The sequence below is a fragment of the Gambusia affinis genome, linkage group LG16 (genome assembly GCF_019740435.1).
Source record: "Gambusia affinis linkage group LG16, SWU_Gaff_1.0, whole genome shotgun sequence".
Lineage (NCBI taxonomy): Eukaryota > Metazoa > Chordata > Actinopteri > Cyprinodontiformes > Poeciliidae > Gambusia > Gambusia affinis.
In genome coordinates, this window is record NC_057883.1 from 8,840,934 (window position 1) to 8,865,807 (window position 24,874).

The 24,874-nt window shown below is 40.7% G+C and overlaps 1 protein-coding gene across 3 annotated transcripts in view; it reads right to left on the reverse strand.

The window, feature by feature from the left end:
* fndc3ba (fibronectin type III domain containing 3Ba) overlaps window positions 1–24,874 on the reverse strand; it is a 113,681-nt gene that overhangs the window by 56,862 nt on the left and 31,945 nt on the right. For all 3 annotated transcript variants that reach the window (XM_044142490.1, XM_044142492.1, XM_044142491.1), the window contains exons 2-3: window positions 17,688–17,833; window positions 15,082–15,157 (exon numbers count right to left, since the gene is read on the reverse strand). In XM_044142490.1, the coding sequence (XP_043998425.1) occupies window positions 15,082–15,157; window positions 17,688–17,804 (193 nt within the window). In that variant the 5' untranslated portion in view covers window positions 17,805–17,833. The remainder of the gene's footprint in view (window positions 1–15,081; window positions 15,158–17,687; window positions 17,834–24,874) is intronic.

Genomic DNA, 24,874 nt, shown 5'->3' on the forward strand with positions numbered 1-24,874 from the left:
ATCCCATCTGCAATAGGAATTCAATACTGACCGTTGAGCACGGTGGTGGAGGTGTAATGATTTGGGCTTCATTCACGGGAACCTGGGCGCCTTAATGGATCCCCTGTGTGCTGAAGATTCTAGTGTCAAATGTGAGGTCGTGTCTCCGACAGCTGAAGCGTGACCGAAACTGGATTATGAAAGAAAGCAGCAAATCTACAACAAAATTGATTAACATTAAGATACTGCCATGGCCCAGTCAAAGTCCAAATTCACAAACCTCGCTCAAACGGAAAGCAAGTTGTAAAAAATAAAATCTTGATCAGAATTTCTTCACAAAGATGTGAGAGGTTAATAAAGTCAAAAAGAATCCCACTGCAGAGAGTTACTGTTGCTTGAGTTCATTCTGCAAGTTACTGAATCTTAACGTGTACTTAGTTTTTTCAGCCGTAGCTGAATGACATGATATAAACAGATTTATTTCCCAACATGAGTCACTGTCCTAAGAGAAGCGAATGACCAGAAAAATGGCAAGAAGAATAGCTTAGCATTTTTTTGTTTGGTGTCAAAAAAAAAGAAAGAAAAAAAGACAGAAACAGTAAATCTCAGGGTGGAGCAGAGGAAACAGGTGTTTCCTCAGGTGTTTTATGGGAGGCTACTCTGAAACTGTAAAGCATAGGAGTTTTCTTTTTTGTCAGCAAAACAGAAAATTATGTGTTGCAGCAAAACTGCTCCTCTTTTCCTGGTAAAAGATAACCCAGCATGTCTCTTACAGTGCTAATAAATTATGCTGGAGAATGTTTGACCTGTGTTGCTAAAAGTTTACACAAGAAATAAACACATGAGTCTACGGTAAACAACCCGCCTCACGCTTTGCCACACACAGGCTTGAAGACCTAAACTCACAGCTACGCTGCTCCTGAACTGGCCCATCCACAAAAAAATAAGGGCCAGCCAAGGAGACCAGCTTGTGATTTTGTCCAGCTGGCCATACATCCATCCGTACGCAGAGAGGGAGACAGAGACAGAGAGGAGATGATGCAACAGCTCAGATGTTTCTCATAATGCAGCTGTCAAAGACAGCTGTGTTAGGGCCCCAAGAAAACAAAACACACCATCAAACCCAAAAAGAGTGGCCACACACACACACACCCTATTACTTACATCCATAAAAATGCAGCAGCTTAAACACAGGCATTCATCCTCATCTATGGATCAGTCAAGACCGCTGTAAATTTAGGTCAACTGTGTGAATCGCGCCCCAAAGAAGAGAAGCGCTTTCTTTATTTCTTTCTTGCTTGCTTGCTTGTTTGCTTTCTTTCCGATCATTCCCCTCATCCATGCACATGTGGTCAACACATTGGAAGGAAACACAAACCCTCCTGGGAAAGCATGTGTGAGCGTTTGAATGTGCTGGGCGTTGGTATCCAACCAACGGAGTCTGTTAGCCAGCTGACCTACATACACACCAACCTGACTTGAAATGATTTCCCAACAGAGTAAAAAGGAATTAAAATGCAGATACATATGAGTTTTAACCGTTAATTGATTTAACCAGGCATTATCCATGCATGTGGGTGTGCGTGTCTGAGTGAGTTTTGACGTGGCGTTGCCTGGAAGTTATGTAAGCATAAGCAGGGTAATGTTATCTGTCCTTGGAGCTCTGAGAGCAAGACACTCCCACGACAGTTTCCTCTACAGCCAGGCCAACACACACACACACACACGCACACAAGTATGGTACCACTCCACATACGCCATTCTCTTTAGAGCGTATGGTTGCATTTCAGATAAATGCCTTAAACAAACATATTTCAGCATCATTTAAGTGACTACGATGTGGAGCATGATGGAAAGTCCGAGACAGAAAAGGAAACAAATAAAAAGGAGAGATAATGTGGTTAAGCAGGAAATGTGGGAGACAACTTAAAAATAGCACAGAGAGCTATATATACACTCACAGCTTGTGCTGCATGTCGCGTGGGCAAAGGAATACACATCACACCGCCCAGAAGTTCATCTCCAGTGAGTCAAACATCCCCCCCCCACCTCCTAAGCAGGGTGGAGCTTGGTGATCAAGGAGGAAGTCTAGTCTTCCTGCACCACCCTGCCTTCAGTCCATTATTCTCATGGCACCGATACGCTGCAGAACGATGCACAATTAGGTTCATATCTGTCCACATGCACAGAAACGAGTTCTGAAACTGCAGGAAAATTTCCGTAATACTGTTTCTGCAGTTCCAATTCTGTTTGATTGGATGCCAGAGGAAAAAAATTCCTCTGGCTGTTCCCTCCTTTTGCTGCACACTGTTGGTTAGCTGGCTGAAATGAGGCAGAAGCCTTTTTTTTTTCCCTCACTTGCAACAAACACAAATTCAACTCTTTGTTAACAATTTCTACTTGTGTATAATATGAACAATCAAGGTGGGAATACTACAAAAGCCCCACCCATCACTTTTAAAACAGGTAATGTTTTAAAAGTACAGATAGCAAGCTTTACGCAGCATGTCAGAAAAACCTGTCATGTTTTGCCATAAGATTTAGTCATATATGGACCAGGCACAGGCTGTTTGACAGGATGAAGTTATACCAAGTTTTTAAACTAATTTTAAAAACTTAGTCCTTCTAATTTGAAGACAGAGAAGAGTGCTGAGTGTTTTGTGGCTTTGTGAGGCACAGAGTACTGCGCACACATATTGCTGTGCATTGCTGATCAGCTGGAAGAGAGCTAAAAGCCTGTTTAATTCAGTTGTTTTAGCTATAGATAACACTATAACTGTAATAATTAAGATTACTGTAAGAATCTAAGACAGGCCAATGCCTATTTAGGACTAACACATCATATTCTCAAAGTTACAAACAACCAACTTACATATCACATGTACCTGGATCTGAACTTGTGTTTTATTCAACATTTATTTGAGCGAGCTGGTCAAGCTTAAAGATCGCAAGGCTTAAAAACCGGCTTTTATTGTGTGTGTGAATATATGCAGGTATGTGTAAACACATTCCTTGAGATGAGTGGGCCGCTCCGCTATAGGCCTCTAAACTCAAAATTGCATAACAGCGCCTCAAGGAAATCAGTAGAAAGCCTTATCAGACAAGCCAGCTGACAAAGTTATAAACTGTATGATGACATCATCAGCATCTGACATCAGCGTGATACAAGGAAGTGTTTGCTGAGTGTGGTTTGTAGAAATCAGATGTGTTTTTCCTGGCATCTGGCTCTGCCTTTTATGTACAGAAGACAAAAGAAAACAAAGTAATGACTTGATAAAAACAATATAATACAATAAATATGAGTAGTTGCAAGACTGCTACACTGAGCTACGTGCTGCAGGTTATCAGAGATGAAAATCTCAAGCCACAAAAACATCTTGGGTTAGGTTTAAAATAAAGTCAAAGTTCCGTTTTTTTGTCCTAATTTAACAAAAATAAGAAGAGCATTTAGCAGCTTAATAATTCCGCTATGTAGTGAAACATGAAACCAACTGATCCAAAATTATATGTAATAAAATACCAGAGACCCAGAGATTTATGGAAATTCATTGGTTTGAAAAATTTGTGCAAGAACATCCATTATTTTTCAAAAATGGTATATATTCTATACCACAAGGATGCATGGTTTAATATTTTGCTGTCCTTTTTTTTACATTTATCACTCTGTCAACTGGTCTTCTACTCTATGTTCTTAATTTATTGTCCATCCATCGTTCCACTGTCTAAGACGCTTATCCCTAGTGGGGTCTCCAGGAGTGCTGGTGCCAATCTCCAGGGGTCAGCAGGCAAGAGGCGGGAAACACCCCAGAGCGGTGACCAGTCCATCGCAGAGCTAATTTATTATACTATATACCATGTGATATTCAGTGTTCACTGTCTAGTAACTGCAGCTATATGTTAACGCTTTGGAATGTTACTCAGCCATCCCCCTTAAAAGTGTCCCAGGCAGGTGAATCCTGTTGGCCTCTATATTTCTTGCTTTATATTTTCTATTTTATTGTTAAAAAAATAAGACAATGTTTAAGCTTCGATGTCTTCAAATGAAGGCAATTAGAATCTTTTCAGGTTTTTTTCAATCCCCTTTCGATATTAGCTAAAATTTGTTAAAACTGCTATATTTACATAATACATGATTTGACTCATGATGTAATTTAAATTCATAACAGAGGAAAAGGAGAACATTGCCATTCTGAAAGTAAAAAGAAAAGAAAGACTTGTGTTTGAGTGGGTCTATTACTTCTGTGCATCCATTTATATATTTCTTTTCAATTTAATGTCCAAACCTAATAAGGTTTCATTTTCCTGCCATTAAAACAAACAAATGCTACTTTATCCTGGTATCTGCAGCATCTTATCCTGTCCTGATCCGTGTGTGAATGGCCGTTAAGACTGCAATCCATGGTCTGTTTAGTGTGTATGGTTGCCAGCCCGTACCTCCACCCGACCCGGATCCCTCTCTGGTTTTCCCCCACCCAGAGGAGGGGTGCCGTCGGGCGACCTACTTCTCCTGCTGGGCCTGCTCCAGAAAACAGCAACGTAACGTCTGGAGGGACACTGAACCCAGCCGTGCTTTGTTCTCAAAACCCTAAACATGTACAAACACACAGCCCAACAGCTGTGCACATAGTCACGGGCAGTCGAAGGCACGCACAGAAATTCTTCCAACGAGACCAGAAACAGATTTCCAGTTGCACACACCTGGCCACATGTTGCCGAACTCTTTGAGCGCCCCGCTGACACGAAGGCACACGGTGGTCCATCCGATTGCAGAGCACGGCGACATTTCAACGGTTGCACTGACATGAACCACGGTCACCTCGGCTTAAAACATCAAAGTTCGGAGCAGGTTCACTTCCAGACATAACAAGTCGTGTTCTTGCCCCCGCTGTTCTTTTCTAACATTACCCAATGACTCTGTTCTGAAGCCTGCAGATAGGCTTGTTTTAGGAATGGTATCCAAGCTACACCGGCTGCATGGATACAGCATACTGTACTCCACTTATCACTCAAGCATTCGCAAACACACACATTCACGCACACACACCGACACAAGCGCGTGCAATTAAATACACAAAGATACACAAGTCAGACACTGGTGACTCATTGTGGCCATTCCCTTATTAACTCTGCATGTCTACGAGAGAAGAGAGCGGGAGAAAGAGAAGAAATGCAACAGCTGTTGGGTTATAAACAAACTCGGAGTCATGAAACGCTTTCCTGATTTTACACCGATCTCCCCTTAAATCCACAATGCCCCCACCTTAACCCCACCACCACCACCCAAAACCAACGTGCCGGTTTGGACCGCAGCTGTACTTCCTTCCCCCTCCCGCCCTGTCCTCTGCCATTCAACATGCTTCTCTCCTATCTCTCCACATGTTAATATGGGGCATTCCTGGATTGTGAGTCACAGTCTGAACAGTAACAAGTTTGTGTCCACCATAGAGAGCCGTGGGGAAAGAGTGTGCGCTGATAAGAAGGGAGAAGAGAAAAGAAATGGAGAAGTTATGCGTACGTCAGTGGAAAGGCAGAAAGTGGGCTGGAAAGGCTAGATTAGCAGGGACTTTCCCTCAAACCCTTGAAATTCTATTTCTGCCTCTGCAATATGTGTGTGAATGCCAAAAAGGTTTTACATGGGAACAGATGTGGTGGACACTCTGTTTGAGCAGAAGAGACACCGTTGTCTCAGGTCATTCCTCGACTTCTCTTGGCCCCTACTGAAACCTGCATCCCATCTGATCAGCAAGAGCAAAAAAAACAAAACAAAAATAAAAAAGAGGTGGGGCTTCCCTATGAAACTCTAACACAAATGATGTAAACAATGTCTTGTGGAACTTGAAGCTGTGCAGAGGAGGAAGATAGAAAGGAGTCAAGAATATGTAGCTAACCGATACCCTAACTGGTATCACTTTTGCATGTTTGCCTATACTGCAGCCCTGAAGCATGCCTTATGTGACATGCGTTTATATTCTGCTCCCCTTTCCTCTGACGCTTACCGTCAACGTGCAACAAATTTCCTCCAGCACTCACCAAATTGTTAAGAGTTCTTCTGTGTGTAACTAAACCTCAATATATATTAGGCTGTGCTTCAAACGCCTTGTAAATTTGTTAAAGAGCATCACAAAGACCAGGGAATACGGCAGACGGGGCAGGGATGAAACTGTGACGGTGTGTAAGGCGGGGTTAGGTTTTAATCCAAAGCTCAGAAGAAAGAATCTGTTGACAGGACAGCTGTTAGCCCGTAACTCCCCAGATACGATCACTAAACTGCAAACAGCAACTGAAAAGAGGGACCTTTGGTCCCATCAGTCAGATGGTTGGAGCTAAATAGAGGGAAATCCTGGAGAACAACGTATTAGACGCTGCAGAAGGCCTAAGACAAGGCTGGGGGGGTTCACCTACCACCTCAACATGCAGCCAAAGCTGCCTTGGAGGAGTCTAGATCAGAGGATATTGATGTGCTTGAATAGCACCAGTGAAAGTCCAGTTCAAAAATCAATTGATAAGTGAAATTAGACGGTCCCCTGCTTTTTCTCTATGCAGTCTGGTTGAGCTTGCGTTGTATTGCAAAGAAGAATCAGCAAAAAAAAAAAAAAAAAGTTGACAGCAAAAGTCCCAAAAACACTCACATGTACTGGGAAACGGATGAACTTTTAGTCTTTTTTTTCTTTTTTTAATTTGCTTATTAAGTCACAATTATGCAGTTCTTTATATTGGTGTGTAATATAAAATCCAAAAAAAGACATTAAAGTGTGTGGTTGTAACAAGACAAAATGTGGAAAAGTTTAAGGGGCATGACTACCTTTGCAAGAGAAACATGCAGAGCTGTTAGAAGACCAAAAAACAAAAAACTATTGAAAGTAAGTCTGAAAATTATGGAAGATTTTAAAATTTGAAGAGAAAAAAAAGGGGGGGACCAGGAAGCAAGGGAGGAAGTAGAGAAGGATGGAAAGTGAACTGAAAGAGGAGGCAGCGAGAACGGAGAGAAGGGGAACGGCTCCAGCTGTACCTTGAGCTTCGCAGGAGTGCCAAGAATTTCATTCTTGGAAAAGATCGTTCTGTCTGTCTGTCTGGAAAAAAAAAAAAAAAAAAAAAAAAAAAAAAATTCTGCAAGCTACCTCCTCTACACAGCTGCTGCTCACAAACACTTTCACACAGTCTCACTGTATTCTCAAGAGTTCCAGTCATCCATTTCTACCCGCTCAAACCACTCCCACTCCCAGGTTGCCCAAGTGGGCCAGTCGGAACAGCAAGTATGAGCTGGAAAAGTAGATCAACTCAGTAGCAGCAGCAGCCACAGAGGTAGCTGAGGTCATTGCATAAAGGAAGTGGCCTCATCCAGAATGCATGGCACGATCAGACATGCAGCACCTAGTTCTCTTATTCGTCTTCCACTTCTTTCAAACCATATTTTTTTGCCTCCTGCATTTTATTTCAACTCTGCTACTTCCATCCTCTTTTCCTTAGTCTGCCTCCTCATGGCCTACTTTGTGAGGGCATTGAGTTTATAATTGAGCACTGGGCAGGGCATACAACAACAATCAACTCTCTCCACCTCATGCGCACGCGCACACACACTGAAGTCAATGTTTTAACTGCCCTGTGCCAGCCGAACCAAACCAATCCGCTCCATTTTCTTTTGTTTCTTTTGAGCGGGGAATGTCGAGGGTGGAGGAAAGAAAAAGGGAGCAGGTACGCCACACAAAAGCACACATTCAAACGCAAAATGTGTGCCCAGAGGGATCACATTCCATTACACACCACCTGGAGTGAGAGTCCTCTCCCCTGGCAACCAGCTTCCCCAGATGCAGTGAGATATAGCACCAAATTAAGACCCATATGCTAAACACACCCCTCTAACCTGCTTTACGGTTGCCTGCAGGGCATACAATCTTGTAGGTAACTCCTTTGTAGGTAAATCCCTCACAGGACTGTCTGGCTTAGACTATATTTTGAGATCTCTTTCTTTTCCAGTAGTCTCTAAACCCATCTTAAAAAATATTGGGATGTAGGATTAAAATAGTTATTAATCCTACACGATAACCACTTATGCATGGGACGGTAGCTTAAACAGACAAAAAATTTACCTAGGTAACCTTAGAAAGTTACACAACACATGAAACCTGCAGGGTTATTTCTTTTACCAAAATGCTGGGTTAACTAATTTTAGGCCAACAGTGCGTCAAAAGTTGTAACCCTGTTTGTTGCTTTAATGAATTGTTTTAGTTTTTTCTTGTTGTTTTTTTTAAAGGTCAGCATTTAAAGCAACATTCTACTAACTATGTTCAAGATTTACATTTTGACTAAAAACTGGTCATTTCACCTAAATGTTTGGTCTATGCAAGTCTTGGGACAGAAGATGTGTAGTTTTAATCAAATACTGACTTTTTTTTTTTAATTGGAGAAGAAATTGAAAAAAAAGCATTATTACTTTTGAACAGCCACTTTTAACCACTTTAGTCACAATGACCTAATCTGAGTTCACTGAACTTCCTCTACAGGATGAAGTAAGACCTACTAAGATGGTAAACTTCTACTTTTTTTTTCACACTGCAAAAGCCAAATGAAAATTTTGAATTTTGCAAATTTTTCCATTTCATTTAATCTTCTTATGTTTAATGGGGGATTTCTTTTACCTATTTTTTTTTTTTTTTTTTTGCTGTATCATTATACATCTTGAAACAGGCTTGATTTTCAAGAATCATAAAGTGTATTCAGATTCTACAAAGTCACAGACACTTACTACTTCAAGCACCTACAATTACAGGAAATCGGTTATAAGATTCATGATATCTGGGGCGAGGCGCATGTGCAACAATAATACCATCCCACCCATTGACATTTCTAACCACACGTCTACACACATAAAGACAAGCCAACAAATGACGAGAAGGAGCTTTTTTTTTTAACTAAGCACACTTGAACAAATTTCAAAAAACTTGATTGAAATAGTTACTTTCGATAAACATATTAAAACTTTCAGCTGACAGGACAAACTTAACCTCTTTTCAAGAGAACTACAGTTTTCATTTAACCTGTAAGGCTACCCCACATGGGAGGGATTTGGAGCTGAGGCAGGTTGGAAACCTAAAATAACCCCTTCTGGTTACTAGCTGCAAGGGGACCGTCCAGAACAGAACACTAAATTAAGCCCTTCGGAGAAAAATGTATTTGCGTCTTCTCCCCCAGCTTGTTTAGAGCCATCTGGCTCGAGGTAAACACAGGCTGCAGGACTTTCCACCACATCTCTCTCAAGCAGCTATTTCCATTTACATCAAAGGGTCCTGAGTGTAGAAGTGCACACTTTGGCTGGAGGCTGGGCAAAAAGAAAACCTCAGGAAGCCTCTGTAGTGATGAAGTGAACCCAGGAAAAGCTATATCAGCTGCATCTGTCTAACAGAGGCAGAGGGGATAACACAAACTAACAGGAATGAAAGCAAGGCCAGGAGAAACTAACTAAAAAAAAGAAAAAAAAAATCACATAATTTCTCATTGTTTCTTCTTTAAATCAGGATCCCATTTTTTTTCCCCAATACCAAAAGATTTTGTTCAAACGTATAAATTCAAAGATTTCAAATGCATTTTCTTCCCAGTTTGTAATGTTACCTTTAACAGAGTGCTAAAACTAATTAGTACAAAATAAAAAATTCCAAATTTTATAATAGTTTGTAGGCGGTACAAAGTGTTCACTAGATGGACTACAGTTGTCACTTTTCCATTTCACGCAAAAGTACAAATCTTTTTTTCCCGCCGCAATATCGATGCTTTACTCTACTGCCACAACATTACTCCATAGTATCCCAAACACAGAAAAAGACTAAATGGTTTCGCATTCTCCCCTTCTACTCATACAAAGTTAATTAGCAAAGCTTAAGAAGTGCATCTGATGCGATTAATAGAATGTGATTCTTGAATATATTTAGGACAAAGCAATGCTGATATAAAACTTGTGTTCATGACAAATGCTGAAAGCAACTTTTAAAAAAAATAAAATAAAAAATAGGCCCAATTTCTGGCACTTATCTAAGCCAAAAGTTCTAAAAAGTTGCAATTTCAGAAATGCCAAGTTTTTTGTCATACTGTTCCAATGTTTAAGTGAATGTTAGGAAGTTCTCAAAGTGCTGAAGAAGCTGCAGTAGATCAGAGCTTTGTGGAAATATTTCTGATTGGGAAGAACATGGACAGCCATGGCATCAAAATCAAAGAAACACCAACTGATGTTTTTGTTAACGTAATGTTATGTTAAAGTGCAATTCGACAAGTTATGAACCAAAAGAAAACCTAATGGCCATGAGGGTAATAATTATGTACAATGACCATATATACTTGAAAAACACCTTGTTTAGACAGTGTTTATTCTATATACGACAAACTGCTAAAACAAAATACACAAAAGCCAAACAGATTTATAGTAGTTTAGCACTTTAACACAATATTAAACAATTTTTGTGTTAACCCTCCTGTTATGTTCGTTTCTGAGGTACAGCAATAATGTTCATGGGTCAATTTGACCCGGGGAGTGTTTAATCATGCATTAGTGTCAGAAACCAAAACATCCCTCCAAAACATTTTTGTATCTGATTATTGACTCCAGTACTAACAATTTCAATCACTATTTGTGCAGTGATGTTTTTTTTTATTTCTCAGAAATAAAGGATTAATGACGACAACTTACTCATTTGGACATAAAAAATTGAATTTACTTTTTTTTTAAGTCCACTGAAAAAAAAACCTACAAACAAAAATAACAATAATTTTCTTGAAATTGATGTTTTGTAAAAAATTTTTATATTACATTTTGGGTTTTTGGCCATTTTTAATGGAGCTACTCCAAGGGCCCAGATTTGAACTATTTGAGCACTTCTCATTCATAATATGACTGCAAATAAACAGGTAAGAATAAAGACAAGTTAAATATCTTTATTAAAACAGTAATGCCTTCACAAGTCATAATTAGTTCTCACCAATGAACGATGGAGAGTGTGTTTTAGAAGAAGTCTGGTCGCGACGGTTCTATGCAGTGATTGTTATCGGAACAGCTTAAAAAAGCACTACGTCAGTTTTAATATATTAAATAACAAGCCAATCATGGTGCAGCAGAACATTCACAGGAAGTGAGTATCAGCGAAGACACAGAGAGAGTGTATGAGCCAGCTGCACACATCTGCTGGCAAAACACAAACCAGACCTTGATTCCCCAGCTGCTTTGTCCAAATAACACATGCAGAATGACATGTATGCAGAGTCAGTGGTGACCACACACCGCAGAGGTTACGCACAGCCATGACTTGTTTGAAAAAAAGCTGTCCAAAGTCGGGAAACGTTCAGCAGGGAGCAGGTGGAACATGGTCTTTAGCGGCTTCATGTATATATTTGAGGTATAATACCTAAGAACTAAATATTGTTAATATCCAACCTACAACCAAAATTATTAGATGCAATAGAAAAAAGGACAAACGATGTTGATTTGCCGGCACCTAAGCAACGTGATGTCACATCCTCCCCCCCCACCCCCATGCCTGGACTCGTCGTCCCTCATAAAAAGTTCAACAAAGACCAAACAGCCCAGTCAACTAACTCGCCCTTGTAAAACACACACACACACACACAGTGCATGGCAACACACTGAAATTCCAGAGCAGGGTGCTCTAACACACCCTCCAGAGTCTTCTCCTTTGATGTGAGTGTGGGAAAGCTCAGGGGAATGGTCTCATGGTCTTAGTGAGGGCGTGTGGGGGGAGGAGGGGACAGAGTGGGAGAAGGGCGGCGGGGCGGGAATGGGGGTGAGGGGGGGGCAATTGTGTGGTTGGTCCGAAAACGGTGGAGAGGGAGAGGTGGCAAGGATGATTAGAGACTGGGGAGTGTGTGGAAGCATGTCGTGTGTGTGTGTGTGTGTGTGAGAAAAGAGTGTGTGAGGAGGTTTGGTTGAAGCTGACCCCCCGGAGCATCGATAGGTCAGTCTGTTTTAGACAGGCCACAGAGACACGCAGACACTCACGTTTCCACACTGCACATGCTAATTAGCAGACGGATACAGGAAGAGATTCGCTTCGACTCGTTCGCTGACACACACAAAGCTGCAGCCAAAGAAGAAGCGAGCATCAAAAGAGCAACGCAACAAAACCACTGGGAGGGGAGGAAGAAAACTGAAGCATGTGACTAAAATGATCCAGTTAAATGTGGAATAATTTGGTTGTATACGTCCAGTTTCGAAACTGTTCCATTGCATTTGATGGCTAATTACACGCAAGAAACTGCTGGGTTTAAGGCCAATGACTTAGACAAATATGCAATATCTAATATCAAAATAATACAAACTGGATTGTTTTTAACCCAGTAATTCCCAGAGAGTATGAATGGGAAGAAAACAGATGCTAAAGCCAGATCGGGTAATAATCAACTGGAGCAGAGGCCGAACGAGTAAAACATCAAGTGAAAAGAGGTGACGGCGTTATGAAAGACAAGCGGAAAGCAAGGGTCCATGTGAAAAAAAAAAGCCATCCGCCCCTGACCTCTCCAGATGGGGTCAGTCTTGGCAGAGAGCATCCGTGTTTGTGTGCATGTTTACACCGCAGAGCAACAGCTAAACAGAGGTTGTTTTATCTCAAATCTGGTCCTCTCTTGTGCCCTCTGGTCTCAGCAACCTCCCTCGGCAAAATCACACACACGCAAGCATACACACGTAGCGAGCTGAAGAGCAAACACACAAGTACACAAGCGAGGGCAAACACTGAGCTCTGAGGTCTTGGTAATCACACAGAGTCGGTCTGAAGAGGGGACTCAGTCCCGTCTTCAAAACCCACCGCCACACTCCACCTCTCATAAAACCCACTGACCTCCTCCAGAGAAGGTTTGAGGAAAAGAACTGGAGTTTGTTCTTCTATGTGCGTGTGTGTGTGTGTGTGTGTGGGCGTGTGTGCTCCTTCAACGTTAGTAACATTCACATTAATACAAGGCCAAGCTGGAGACCTCCCACCAAAAAAAAAAAGCACACACAGACAGAAGAACTTTTTTATGGGGAAGTGCACACATGCAACCAGACAAATAAACATCCACGAGACCTTAGCTGCATCAATACAGTGTCCTTCTGCATAGCAGGATCTGGTTTTCCTCTCTGCTGTTTATTATATTCACAAAATTCTTCTGTCATCTGTTCTTCACTTAACGTATCACAAGTCACCAAATCTTTCATTCTACGTGTCACTTGTGTCTGCACCATCCTTGCATCTATCCATCCCACCATGCGGCGTGACTATCGCCCATTAACTCCGCCCGTAGGTTTGCCCGAGGCGATCCCTCTGATTTCAGGAAAATTAAATTACATGGCGGTTTAGAGGAGAAGAGGCAGGCTGTTGTTTGCTACAACACGGCGTGCTGTGGTGGTGAGGGTTTTACAAGAGGGGCGGCAGGCTGTGTCTGGGCCAAAGCTGCTTTCTCTCAATTCCGAGGCCAAAGAAGGACCGACGGAAGAAGACGGGGATCGGCAGAAGAGGGGAGGGGGGAGATCACGGAGAAAACAAAAGCACCCTTTCAAAGCTGCTGTCTGACATCCTCAAAGTGAGACAATTTCAGAGGAGGCTGGGGGAAATCCCATGTTTCTGCCACCTCCTTCCATCTTTAGGAGCTTTTTAATGTGGCTTCCATCTCCAGTCTTTTTCATTTACTGATATCTGACGAAGCCATAGTAGAGCTTTGGCAGATCGGTTTTACCACATCTGTCATCGGTGCAAGCGTACATTACTACTAACCACTGCCTTACATTTACACTATTATGTACTTACTTTACTACACAAATCATCCAAAAGACTGTAATCAAGGAATATTCAGGAGTTTTTGCATGTTTTATGGCAGAATAAATACCTTTAAATTCAGACTCTCCAGACATAAGATTTCGCAGTTTCTATTTCTTTCACGTTCTTCTAGGTAAGACCCCAGGCATCAGCTGGGTGTCCTGACCAAGGTTTGTTTGAATATTGAATAAGAAAACTCATCTTTCTGTCCATATCATCTGTGATTTTATCAGTCACGCCCACAGCAACTCTTGCAGTTATGTTTTACAATTGTGTTTTCTCACGTAAAACCCTATTTTTGCAAGCACAGTTTGCAAAACTGTAATATTGGCTGTGCATATAAATTTCGTATCAAATGCATTTTGTTCACCTTAAAATATATATATATATATATTTATATATATATATATATATATATATATATATATATATATATATATAATTTTATAATCCTGGCAGTGACGTTAGAAGAGCAAGAGAGACTGCATTGGGTGCTGCCCCTCACTATCGGTCATTAATCCATTTCACCTCTTAGTTCTGCAGCAAACACACATCCATAAATGCTCCTTTGTCAATCACGTTCTCCGTCACATGGACCAAGTGTGCTTTGGGAGACAACTTAAACTAAGAAGCCAGATGGGCATGGCCTACAACTTGTGGAAACACCTGAGCAACATATCAGGTATTTGCATTGGTTTCTGCATCAGAATTTGCTCATTTGCAAGACGTTTTGAGATGGGATGGACACCAGAGAATCGTATGAAGAATCTGCTAAATGCTTCTGTTGCCGATCTTTTTTGCTTTGAGTCACATCACAATGTCCCAATCAATCTCCAGTCTTTTCTTACCCTTACATCTCGGTGTGGTTTCATGTTTATGACCACCTTCCATGGTGAAGAGAGGCATAATACTAGCGGGTAGACTAGTTTTGAATAACTCTATGATTAACATGGACACAGAATTTTGATTGGATCTCTTAGTTCAAATATTGACGTATTTACGTAATAATTCATATTACGTGATCAATTTGCAATATATAAGTCTTAGCAAACTGCTAAAAGTTGTATTATTCATCCTCTTTCACAAAAGAAAATCTTCACACATCATTTTATGGGTTAAAACAGCTTTGTGTGCCTGAAATACGCTTGTTGGTTTGATGCGTTTCCAGTTTACAAGTCTCAGTTCAGCCAGCCTACAGCATAACTGATTTTAAAAAAAAATTAAAAAAATCTTCAATCACACAGACACGAATAGGAGTGACGGCCAGGCCTCGCTGTAATATGATAACATGATGTGATAAGTGAAGACTGACCCTGAATGCATTGCAGCGAGCCGTCCTCTGCCCGGATGGTAAACGTCTCCCCTGGGTTCACCTGCACCAGAATCACCTGTGTCAAAACAGAGACAAAAGAAAAAGGAAAACATTGTAAGAAGACGCAAGTGAAGACAGTATTAAGGTAGAAAGTTTATATACGCACATCCGTTACATAGTTTCCAGAGGTGATTTGGAACACTGACTATAGGATCATAGAGTATCATTTACACATATAAATGAGGAACAGCTACTTTGAGACCCACACCTCAATCTGAGAACAGGTTTCTTTAAAGCTCCAGTATGAATACAACATCATACATTCTAGTCTGACAGAGAGACAGGTGAGCGCGCACACCAATGAAAGCGAAGTAAATGATTAAGCTTCTGATTAAGCTCGACGGGAGCACGCAAACACCTTACCGTCATGTTCTCCGTGTTCAGGTTGTTGAAACTGTACACGTGGCTGTAGACATGAAACAGGTGACCCTCCATTGCATAGGCACCAGGCACGCGCACACACGTATTCAGGGACATGCATGCATGCGCACACAGGCACGGTGCCGTCTACGCTCCACAGGTGTGCCTTTCAACAAGCCTCGTTCCTCCTCCAGCCTCTGCTTTTTCTCCCATCTCAGCACCAACGTGCTCCCTTCCCGTCACACACACAAACAGATGCACACTTCCTGCTCTGTCTGCTGCAGCGGCTGCTGTTGCTATGGGAACGGCAGCATAGTACACAGCACATACGGATGGAGAAAACCCCTACATGGGACCATGTTGGTGGGAGTGAGAGGAGTGGCGGCTTAAATAAACAGAACTGCATCAAAGGAACCGGACTGTTAGGTATACCCATGATGCTTCACTTTAGTAGGTACATTTTGGGTTACATTTTAACCTACTGTTATCCCCATAGACGTCTACAGTTGCTGGATTTTAACCAGTAAAACAGAGGAATCACCCAGTGATTTGAATCGGACAATACTCAGCTTAATCGGACCTGAAACACAGTCTGATCAGTGAACACAGCATAAATAAAAATCTCTACATCACTGTTACACTCTTCTGTGTGGATGCTGTTATTGAGAGAAAAGGAATCTGCTGTTCACCTGCACCAGGTTTTTCAGTACTTTTTATTCAAAAATAAAAATAACCAAGTCTGACGCAGTGGTAAATTGGTCGATGACATGAAATCTGAGATTTTCTGATTGACTAACCTGAACAGTGTCAGATGAGTTGGAACGCCAAACATTTGGCCATTTCCAGCTCCTATTTGATTGATTGGTTGACTAATTACTACTTTCAATGATAACTGCACTCTCCATAGTGCTATTCACTAATATCAGATGCTAATGACTATTTTACAATGCTAAGTAACCAATTTTTTCAGAAATGTTATTGTTTGTAATGAGTTCTCTCTCACATAGTGTGATGTCACCTCTGCTCCTAAAATAGAAAATGAATGGTTGGTGATTGAAGGAATGCTACACATAAACATTAAAAAACAGGCAGAAAACCTTAGAGTTGTTTGTCTTTGATCTTGGTTGTACCTGATACTTACCCTCTCTTAGCTTCAGTGTAGAAAAAGTACCAGCAGCTGCAGCTTGAAAAATGCAGGCTCGTAAACACAAAAACTGAGAAAACTGACAGACAAGCACTTAAGCATGTATTCAGACTCAACACAGACGCTGCAGTGCCCACACAAAAGCTAAAAGGGTATGGAGACACAAACACACAAAGTACGACAGATGGAGAAACAAACAAATTCACACATGTGGACATAAATGCTGAGTCAAATATGTATAATCATCGGTCTAGATCCCTTATTCCACACTGGGAACCAAGTTTAAAGTGCAGGGTGTTGTGATAAAAAAGAGCTCCCTAACTGCTGTGTACTACGGCCAAAACCCCCTGCATAACTGTACCGTGTCACTCCCAACATACTTCCTCTGGGCTGTGAGGGAGCAGGGCTACCATGATGCAAAAGCATTCACATCCCTATTCTACCAAAAGGTTGCGGTGTGAAAACATTTCTGACCAAATATTTAAAGTTCCACCGAACTGTGCTCATTTTAATTAGAGCGATCGCTTCCCTTCGCCTGAGCAGATCTCGGTTTAGGTCCTGCGCTTTCGAAGAGGCCCAGCTGGCTTTGCAGCATGTTTGGGAAAATTCACTAAACTCCCTGTGCAAAGTATTTTAAGCAAATGCTTTGCAAGCATGTGGCATGTGGGGATGGAAATTTGTTCGGCCATGCTTCAAGGAGTTTTTATTTCTTTTTCCAGCAATGCCGGTATGTCACTCAGAACACCAAAGATCTGCAGTGATCCTTTGTGAAAATGACTTGACTTGTCCTTATCTGTCTAGGTGCTTATTTTTGCTCCAGCTAATGACTACTTCACTGATAGCAAGGTCTTGGCAGCTTTTCAAACACATGAATGTACGACACACGAGACTTGTGATGAAACAACCACAAAGGGAAGAGCCTGTTGGCTCTTATGTTAACCACAACATAGGAAATGCTGAAAGAATAAGGCGGAAGTATTCGGGGGTTTGAACTATAAGCGTCCGGCTGACAGATGTGTGCGAGTGTGAAAAAGGCATATACCTGCTGCGCTGCGTCACCGTTAACCATGTGAGGCATGAGAGAGAGCTCTCCGTTCAGGAGGGGGGGCGGAGCCAAGTCCAGTGGAATCTGGTCTGTCATCATCATTGTGACGTACATTCATGGAGAAATTGACTGAACTGCCCTACCTGGGAAAGTACAGAGAGAAAGAGAGAGAGAGAGAGAATGAATCAGCACATACTCATTCTTTAGGCATACACACAATGGCATGGTAAAAGTCAGGAGAAAGACTGAAAACATTTTTAAAGGTCGGAAAACTTTTGTTTTATTGTACTGTTGGTCGTGATGGACGGCTTCTTTGAAAACATAAAGCGTTCATAGCAACCATCACGCAGTGGCAGAGAAAACACAGCAAAGTCTAACAATACAGAGATCACCAAGCAAGACATTAAGTGTAAAATGGACAATTGCTTTTCTATTTTAAAATCCAACTATCTAAAAGTCTTGAAAACATAACACATAAATGAATCACAATCAGATGATGAGTAATTTTGAAACTCACTCTTCGAACAGAAAAAGAGCCTACTGAGTCCTGGCTCTTTAAAACACAAATGGATGATGATCTAACATTTCAATTAAATAAACTGTTTATTTGTAATAAACTAAATAAGTGTTGACAAAAACAACACAATGGGTATGTCAAAATGACAGGTGGCTGCTCATTGATGACACAGAAAGAAAAATAGTGAGCGGTCTTATTTTCACTAAAGAGCTTGGTCAGCAGAAAAGTTTTCCATGTTCCAGATTTCATCTATATTTATGAATGAGCAAGAATCTTGGCTTCATGGAAAGCAACAGGCGTACCAACGATAGACAATTCAGGAGGAGTAAGGAGGTAACTGTGGGTGTTGTTTGTGAGCATAAAGTTTCTCATGTCAAAAATGTGTTTATTTTACTTTTTCACTTTTCTAAATTTTAATTATAAAAAATTCTCTAGACATCAAAATGCTGTTGTATAAATCAACAATCGCTCTTTTGAATTATTTCATGCAGATGTAACCCTTGGGACTATTTTTCACTTTCTTTTAATCACTATGTGCATAGAATTGGTATTAAAAATAATAATCTGGTCTTAAAACTGTAAAAATTCAGTTTCCCATTAAAAGCTCTATAAATACACTTAGAAATATTTTTGAAATAAATTCAGAAAATACAATGTAAAAACTTTACGGCTGCAGTTGTGTTTGTCTCTATGTTTATTGTTGATTTTTTTTTCCTTACAAAGCAATTATCCACTTCGTGTAAGCAGCAAAACTCTTCACTAGTGTTGAAGAATTGCTATTTGATTTGGTTTCAGTATGATTCAATCAGGGTGTGCACTTGAATCAAAATCCAAGTGACAAGTTTGGGGAAACTCAATGAGTACAACGCAAAAGGACTGTTATGAGATGGATATGGATCATTTGTGTTAAATGATCCTGGAAGTGAAATAATAAAAGGAAAAGTTAGGCAAAAATGGAAACAAGAAGCATTTCCTGAGGTGTTGTGTTCCCCTTAACCACTGGCTTCATGCAAGAATAAATTCTAATGAAGTCCAACAACCCATGTCTTGTTGATATAAAAGGAAATAAAAATTAAAGAGGCAGAGGGGAAAATAGAGACCAAACCAAAGTGTTTTACTGTCAACAATAACCCTATGGATTACAGTTAGCATCCTGTTTGCAGAACTAATGAAAAAAGAAACGGAGGATAAGAAGCGGTCAGATTTTTTTTTTTTTTTTTTTTTTTTACCCGAGTATCTTAGAACAAACCAGATAAACTTAGCATTAAGCTTTTAGGTCATTTTTATTATGTCTAATTGTTTTGGTGCTCTATGGACCAAGTGGAAGATAAAACTAGAAGAGGAAAAAAAAAGTAAACAATGATATTATTCTAAAGTGGAAAATGACATGGCATCACCTAACCGGAAACATAAAGAAGGATTTTAACCAAGCTGCTAAACCAAACTTTAACAAAGTGTGTGTGCGTACACATATACAGAGGAAATAAAAAAACCAAAAAAGATAAACATACATCTAAATCTCTGAATATTCCAATCGTGTGTCAACCATACATACATAGTCCCCCTAAAGGAAACATCCACATGGATAAACTGAGGAGTCCGGCCTCAAGTGTTCTCCAGGCTCACGCATAAACACGTCTGCAAACATACAGATTTACTGTGTGAAGTGGACTAAATAATGTAGGTGTTCAATTTCAGCGCCAAAGCCGGTAACCACTGGTAAGGAGCCACTGACCGCTGGCAAGAAGATGCTTTTAGTGCACACAAGGACGCATGCAGCACACAATACTTATATGTGTTAGGGATTTCTTTTGATGTGGCTAAGTCAGAGAAAGCCGTCTGACATCCGTCTCTGACACATATAGTTCATAAGCATGTGCACATGTGCAGCGCATTCCTCTAAAAGCAGCTGTGTGTCATTGTGGGGGCCTCCTTTTTCAGCCGGCCCTCTATTAGCATTGACAAGGTCGCTGGAGGGGTTAGGTTTAGATCACCCAGCTGGGACTTGTCTTGCTGCAACATAAACGCGTCATCCTTCCGTTGCCTCTTGGCAAATTTCAGTCAATCTTTTCTTATATTTGTCAACTTTGTCCTCGTCCGTGTTTAATTCTGCATCGACGCCCCGTTTCCAGCTCAGCCTAGCCCTCCCGACTTATACACGCACACTCGCTTACACACGCACAGCTCAGACCGATGGTAACACCACCGTGAGCTTTGCCAGGAAAAAGAATAGACAGAGAAATGGAGAAGATTTAACTGGAGGCAAAATAGGGAGTGAAAAGGATTACAGGAGTAATTTATATTGGAAAATATCAGTCAATTGATCAACATGTTAACCAAAACTTAAGCTTTTTTCTTAGTGGTGCATGGACTTTATGGACACTACCTAAAGAGGAACCACAAAACAGAGCTGATGCTTTGCGTATTTTCCCGGAAAACTCAGCACTATGTTATATTGCCTTCCATTGCAAGGAATAGAAAAATCTACAGTTTTAAAGGAGTGGTATTATGTAAAGTGGACTTTTTTGAGTTCTACGTCATGTTATTATGTTAATCCCTCATCAAAAACATACGATGTTTGAGAAATTCTTTAATCTCCCATGGCAACCATTCAGCTTTGCAAAACGCTTGGGGAGTCCAAGAACTGCCTTTTAGGACAAAGCTCCTCCTCAGCACTGCAGTTTCCAAGCTTCTGAGCTTTCGCATTAAAGAGCAGCCCTCCCTCGCAACGCCTCCACTCAGCTCCTTCAGACTAGCCAGCATCAATTAGCAACACACCTGGTGGAACGACGCATCTGCAGAGCTCATTATAAGAGCTACTTCTCAGTCCAAAGCTGGCAAAAAGGTTGTTAAAGGGTTAATAGAAAAGCAATGTTGTGACAACTTCATGAAGGCAGACTGTCAGAAAGAGCAGGACTTTCATAAAGAAAAATTACTAAGTCAAATTTCTTTTAAGCCATATTATCTATATGCAGCATTTTTATAACAACATAAAGATTATAGTCACACAAATGCTATTTCTGATATAAAGAATTAATACTAACATCACTCAATCCTATGTAGGTTGTGCTTAAAAAGATTAATTTACCTCAGCATGCCAAATGCTTGAAGTGATCTATAAAAATGCTGTGACTTACTTTCTGATTCATTTGACAAATAATTACTTTTTACAACCTGTACCCCAATCCATCTGCAAGATACAAAAACAGAAGACATATGATGACCATCTCACATACTTCATAAATGTGAGAAGACTGGCATTTCATTCCTGCACAAGTAGGCCCACGTAAAATATATTTTTTTAATATGCGAGCACACGACAAGATAGGACACAGTGTAACGTTACCGCCAGAAAACCTAGAGCTCCCGTAACTCTCTGCAAGCTTCAGTACACCAAATCTGACTTTTTATGGACACTCTTTAATGGCAAAATTCTGATTTTTTCCAAATAAAACCCAAGTCACTTTCATATGTGGTCCTGATACCAGATTATCTTCATGGCCACATTCCATCTGTCCTTTACGCCACTGAGGTGTGACAAATGACTCAACGTTATTAGAATGAAATGTAAACAAAGCAATTTAACGTAAACCAATTTAAGGTACATAATCTGTCTCAAAAACATTGAAAGGTGAGTGAGTGCAGTAATTAAAGGCTGCAGAGAGCTACCTCTGTTTTTTAGAGTTCACATTTTTATATTTTTATTGATCTTTGCCTGCCAATAATTCCAGTTTCAAAAGCCAATTTTTTTTAATCGCAATAAGGCAGAGATTTTTTTTCTGTGCCCATCTAAAGCATTCTGAAATGTTTCAAACTAGCTTTAGCAAAAGCTGCATCATGAAACATTTTGCACACCGTTACTGTTGTGCCAGACTATTACACACGTCACATCAGAATATCTTAGATTGAATGTAAAGCAACACAAAAACATACTGCCTGCCTTTGTCTTTAACTAGTTTTAGGCAATATTTAAAGTGCTGTAAAATGTTTTAAGGTTTGATTGGCTTTTTAATGCTGTTCTGAACTAAATATAATCTTCTCTACTTCTCCAAACTTTCAAGTGCAGATAAGATACCATCAACTTATCCATTCATCTGCTGTATTCTGCTGGTCCAAAAACAGATGTCTCACTGAGCTGCCTCCAGCTCAATTTTAGGTTGATGCATCAACGCATGAAAGTTGTTCCCAGGCCAGTCGGAGGGAAATATTGTTCCTTCATTGGATTCTGGCTCTGACTCAGATTTTCATCAGGAAATGACCTGAAAACCTGCAAACGGAGGCACTCAGGAGACATCCCGTTCAGATCCTGGTACTCTTTACGCAGCTCCACTGCGGATGACGGAGCTCTTCACCTTATCTATGTATAAAGCAGAGTCCCGCTATCCAATGGAAGCAACTCGTTTCGGCTGCTTGTTTCCAGGATCTCATTTGTGCGGTGACAATCCATATCTCATCACCACAAGCGAGATTGGAATGTAGATACAGACTACTTAGAAATATTTTACAGCATCCCTGTAACAACAAAGAAAATCGGCGATTCCTTCTAAGCTTGACAATGAAAGGCCTTAATATTAAATCCAAATAACATGCATATGTATTTAAACTTCTGTTCAAGCAATAACATTTTTTTTTTTTTTTTATCCAGGTTATGCGATTACAAGAATGCTGCATGAAGTTCACAAGTGCCTTATGGGTAACTGCAAATAACACATCCTGTTGCTGCATTAAATTTCAAAGTAGAGAGCCAAAAGACACAACACGAAAAACAAAGTTTTTCCATTTAAGTCCCATTCATTAGCAGAGTAACTATAGATGCCCTGTTATTTTCCAACTGTGGCGTTCCACATGCTTCCTGCAGGATGTAATGTACACACTGGAACATTTAATGCATCTGTGAATGAATAATGAGCATCAACGCATGAATAATGGCAGCAGCTGTTGACAGCAGCTTCATACATCCACATGCCAAGCATGCATACATACACGGATGCAAACAGACAGTGCGGTTTCCTTTCCCCCACTGGAATGCTGGAGGAATAACATGGAGATCCCAGGCAGGGATAAGTTGTTTAATTTTAAAATTCCACGTCGGCTCTGCGCAGCAATCAACCGCTCATCTGTCCGCATGAAGGGTTATGATGCGAGCATGTGTGTTGACGTGCATGCATGCAAATGGATGTTAGTGCATGTGCCATCAAATGAAAAGGCCTTGTGTAAGCATGGAAACTGTGTGTTGCATTAAAGATGCATATTGTTAAAGGCCAGTTGTGGTGCAACAACACACACACACACACAGGCACACTCAGAGGTCTTAGATATTCAGTGGCAGATCTGACCTCATTACACAACAGTCGTTACTTATAGTCATTTATTATTCACACACACGCCCGATGACTCCAGTCTGTCCAACCTGATGAAGCGTAATGGATATTCGCAACCACCTAACAGACAGTCTGACTTACTTCCAGGGTGGTGTTCGCACCTCTCTGACACACCGCAGCACGTTTGTAGCTTCTGTCCGCTCCATGGCACACGCGGGTTTCCGATCATTTCCCTCTGCACTTTCACAGGGCCTCAGATTTGATCAGCCATTTAAATGGAGCATGACGACTAGTTCACACACGATGACATGACAAGCCCTTTTCATAAGCGATTGTGTCACAAAAAGAGACAAGCATTGATTTCAGATGTAATCCTTGCCCTCGCTTCAGAACCCCTATCTGGAAGCGTCCGGAGAGATTAAAACGATTTAAAAAGCAAGTGGAGGGGAAAGTGATTTATCATCTGGAGGTGAAAAAAAACACACACACACACAAAAAAAAATAAAAATAGAACACTGGTCCAACACAGGATTTCTAAAGTGTCATTTTATTATTTACAAATGATGTACAACTCTGGATAGCAAATCTACTGGCATGGGCACATTAGTATGACAGATGAGTAAAAATAACATCCCCCGGTGAACTAAAAAAAATTAATGGGTAAGAATCAGGACATTTAGTTCAATTTGCTGGCTGCTGCCTTTTGCCCTTACAGCTACAGCACAAGTTTTCATGCTTTGCAAAGCTTCTGGGGTCCAGTATTATGCAAATAAGAATCTTTAGGGAACACCCAGAAAATACATGCCTTTGGTAAGGTTAGTTTTATTAGCTACCTTTACACCAATCCATAGCGCCAAAGCAACAAGTTAATCCTCTTGGCGACAACATTAAGCAGAGTAACAACTACAAGCTTCCAATTGACAAGCCTTGAAGTTGCTATGGGTGTTTGAGTTCAGCAGAAAGATAAAAATCAGCCACTCTAATCTCTTTGACAGCAACTGGTCGCAAGCTATGCAGAAGTTTTCAAATGCTGCAGTGATCATTACCACAAAGCTTTTCTCTCCTACTGATTGAATTTCCCTTTGAGATCAACAGGGTATTTTTGAACTGAGCTGCATTGAAGTCATTTTAATAAATTGCCAGAGAAGTGAAGTTTCCTAAAGGTGGAGTTTCCCCCAGCTGTTTGGATTCCAACTGTGCATGCTTTATGTTGCAATAAAATATCCACATTATTATTTTTTTTATATCTAGGTTTTAAGAAGTCAAACCTAGATCCTAACTTAGAACCTTGAGCACGCTTACTACACAAATGATCCTGCTAATTTAAGGTCTTGCTGAAGAGCAAC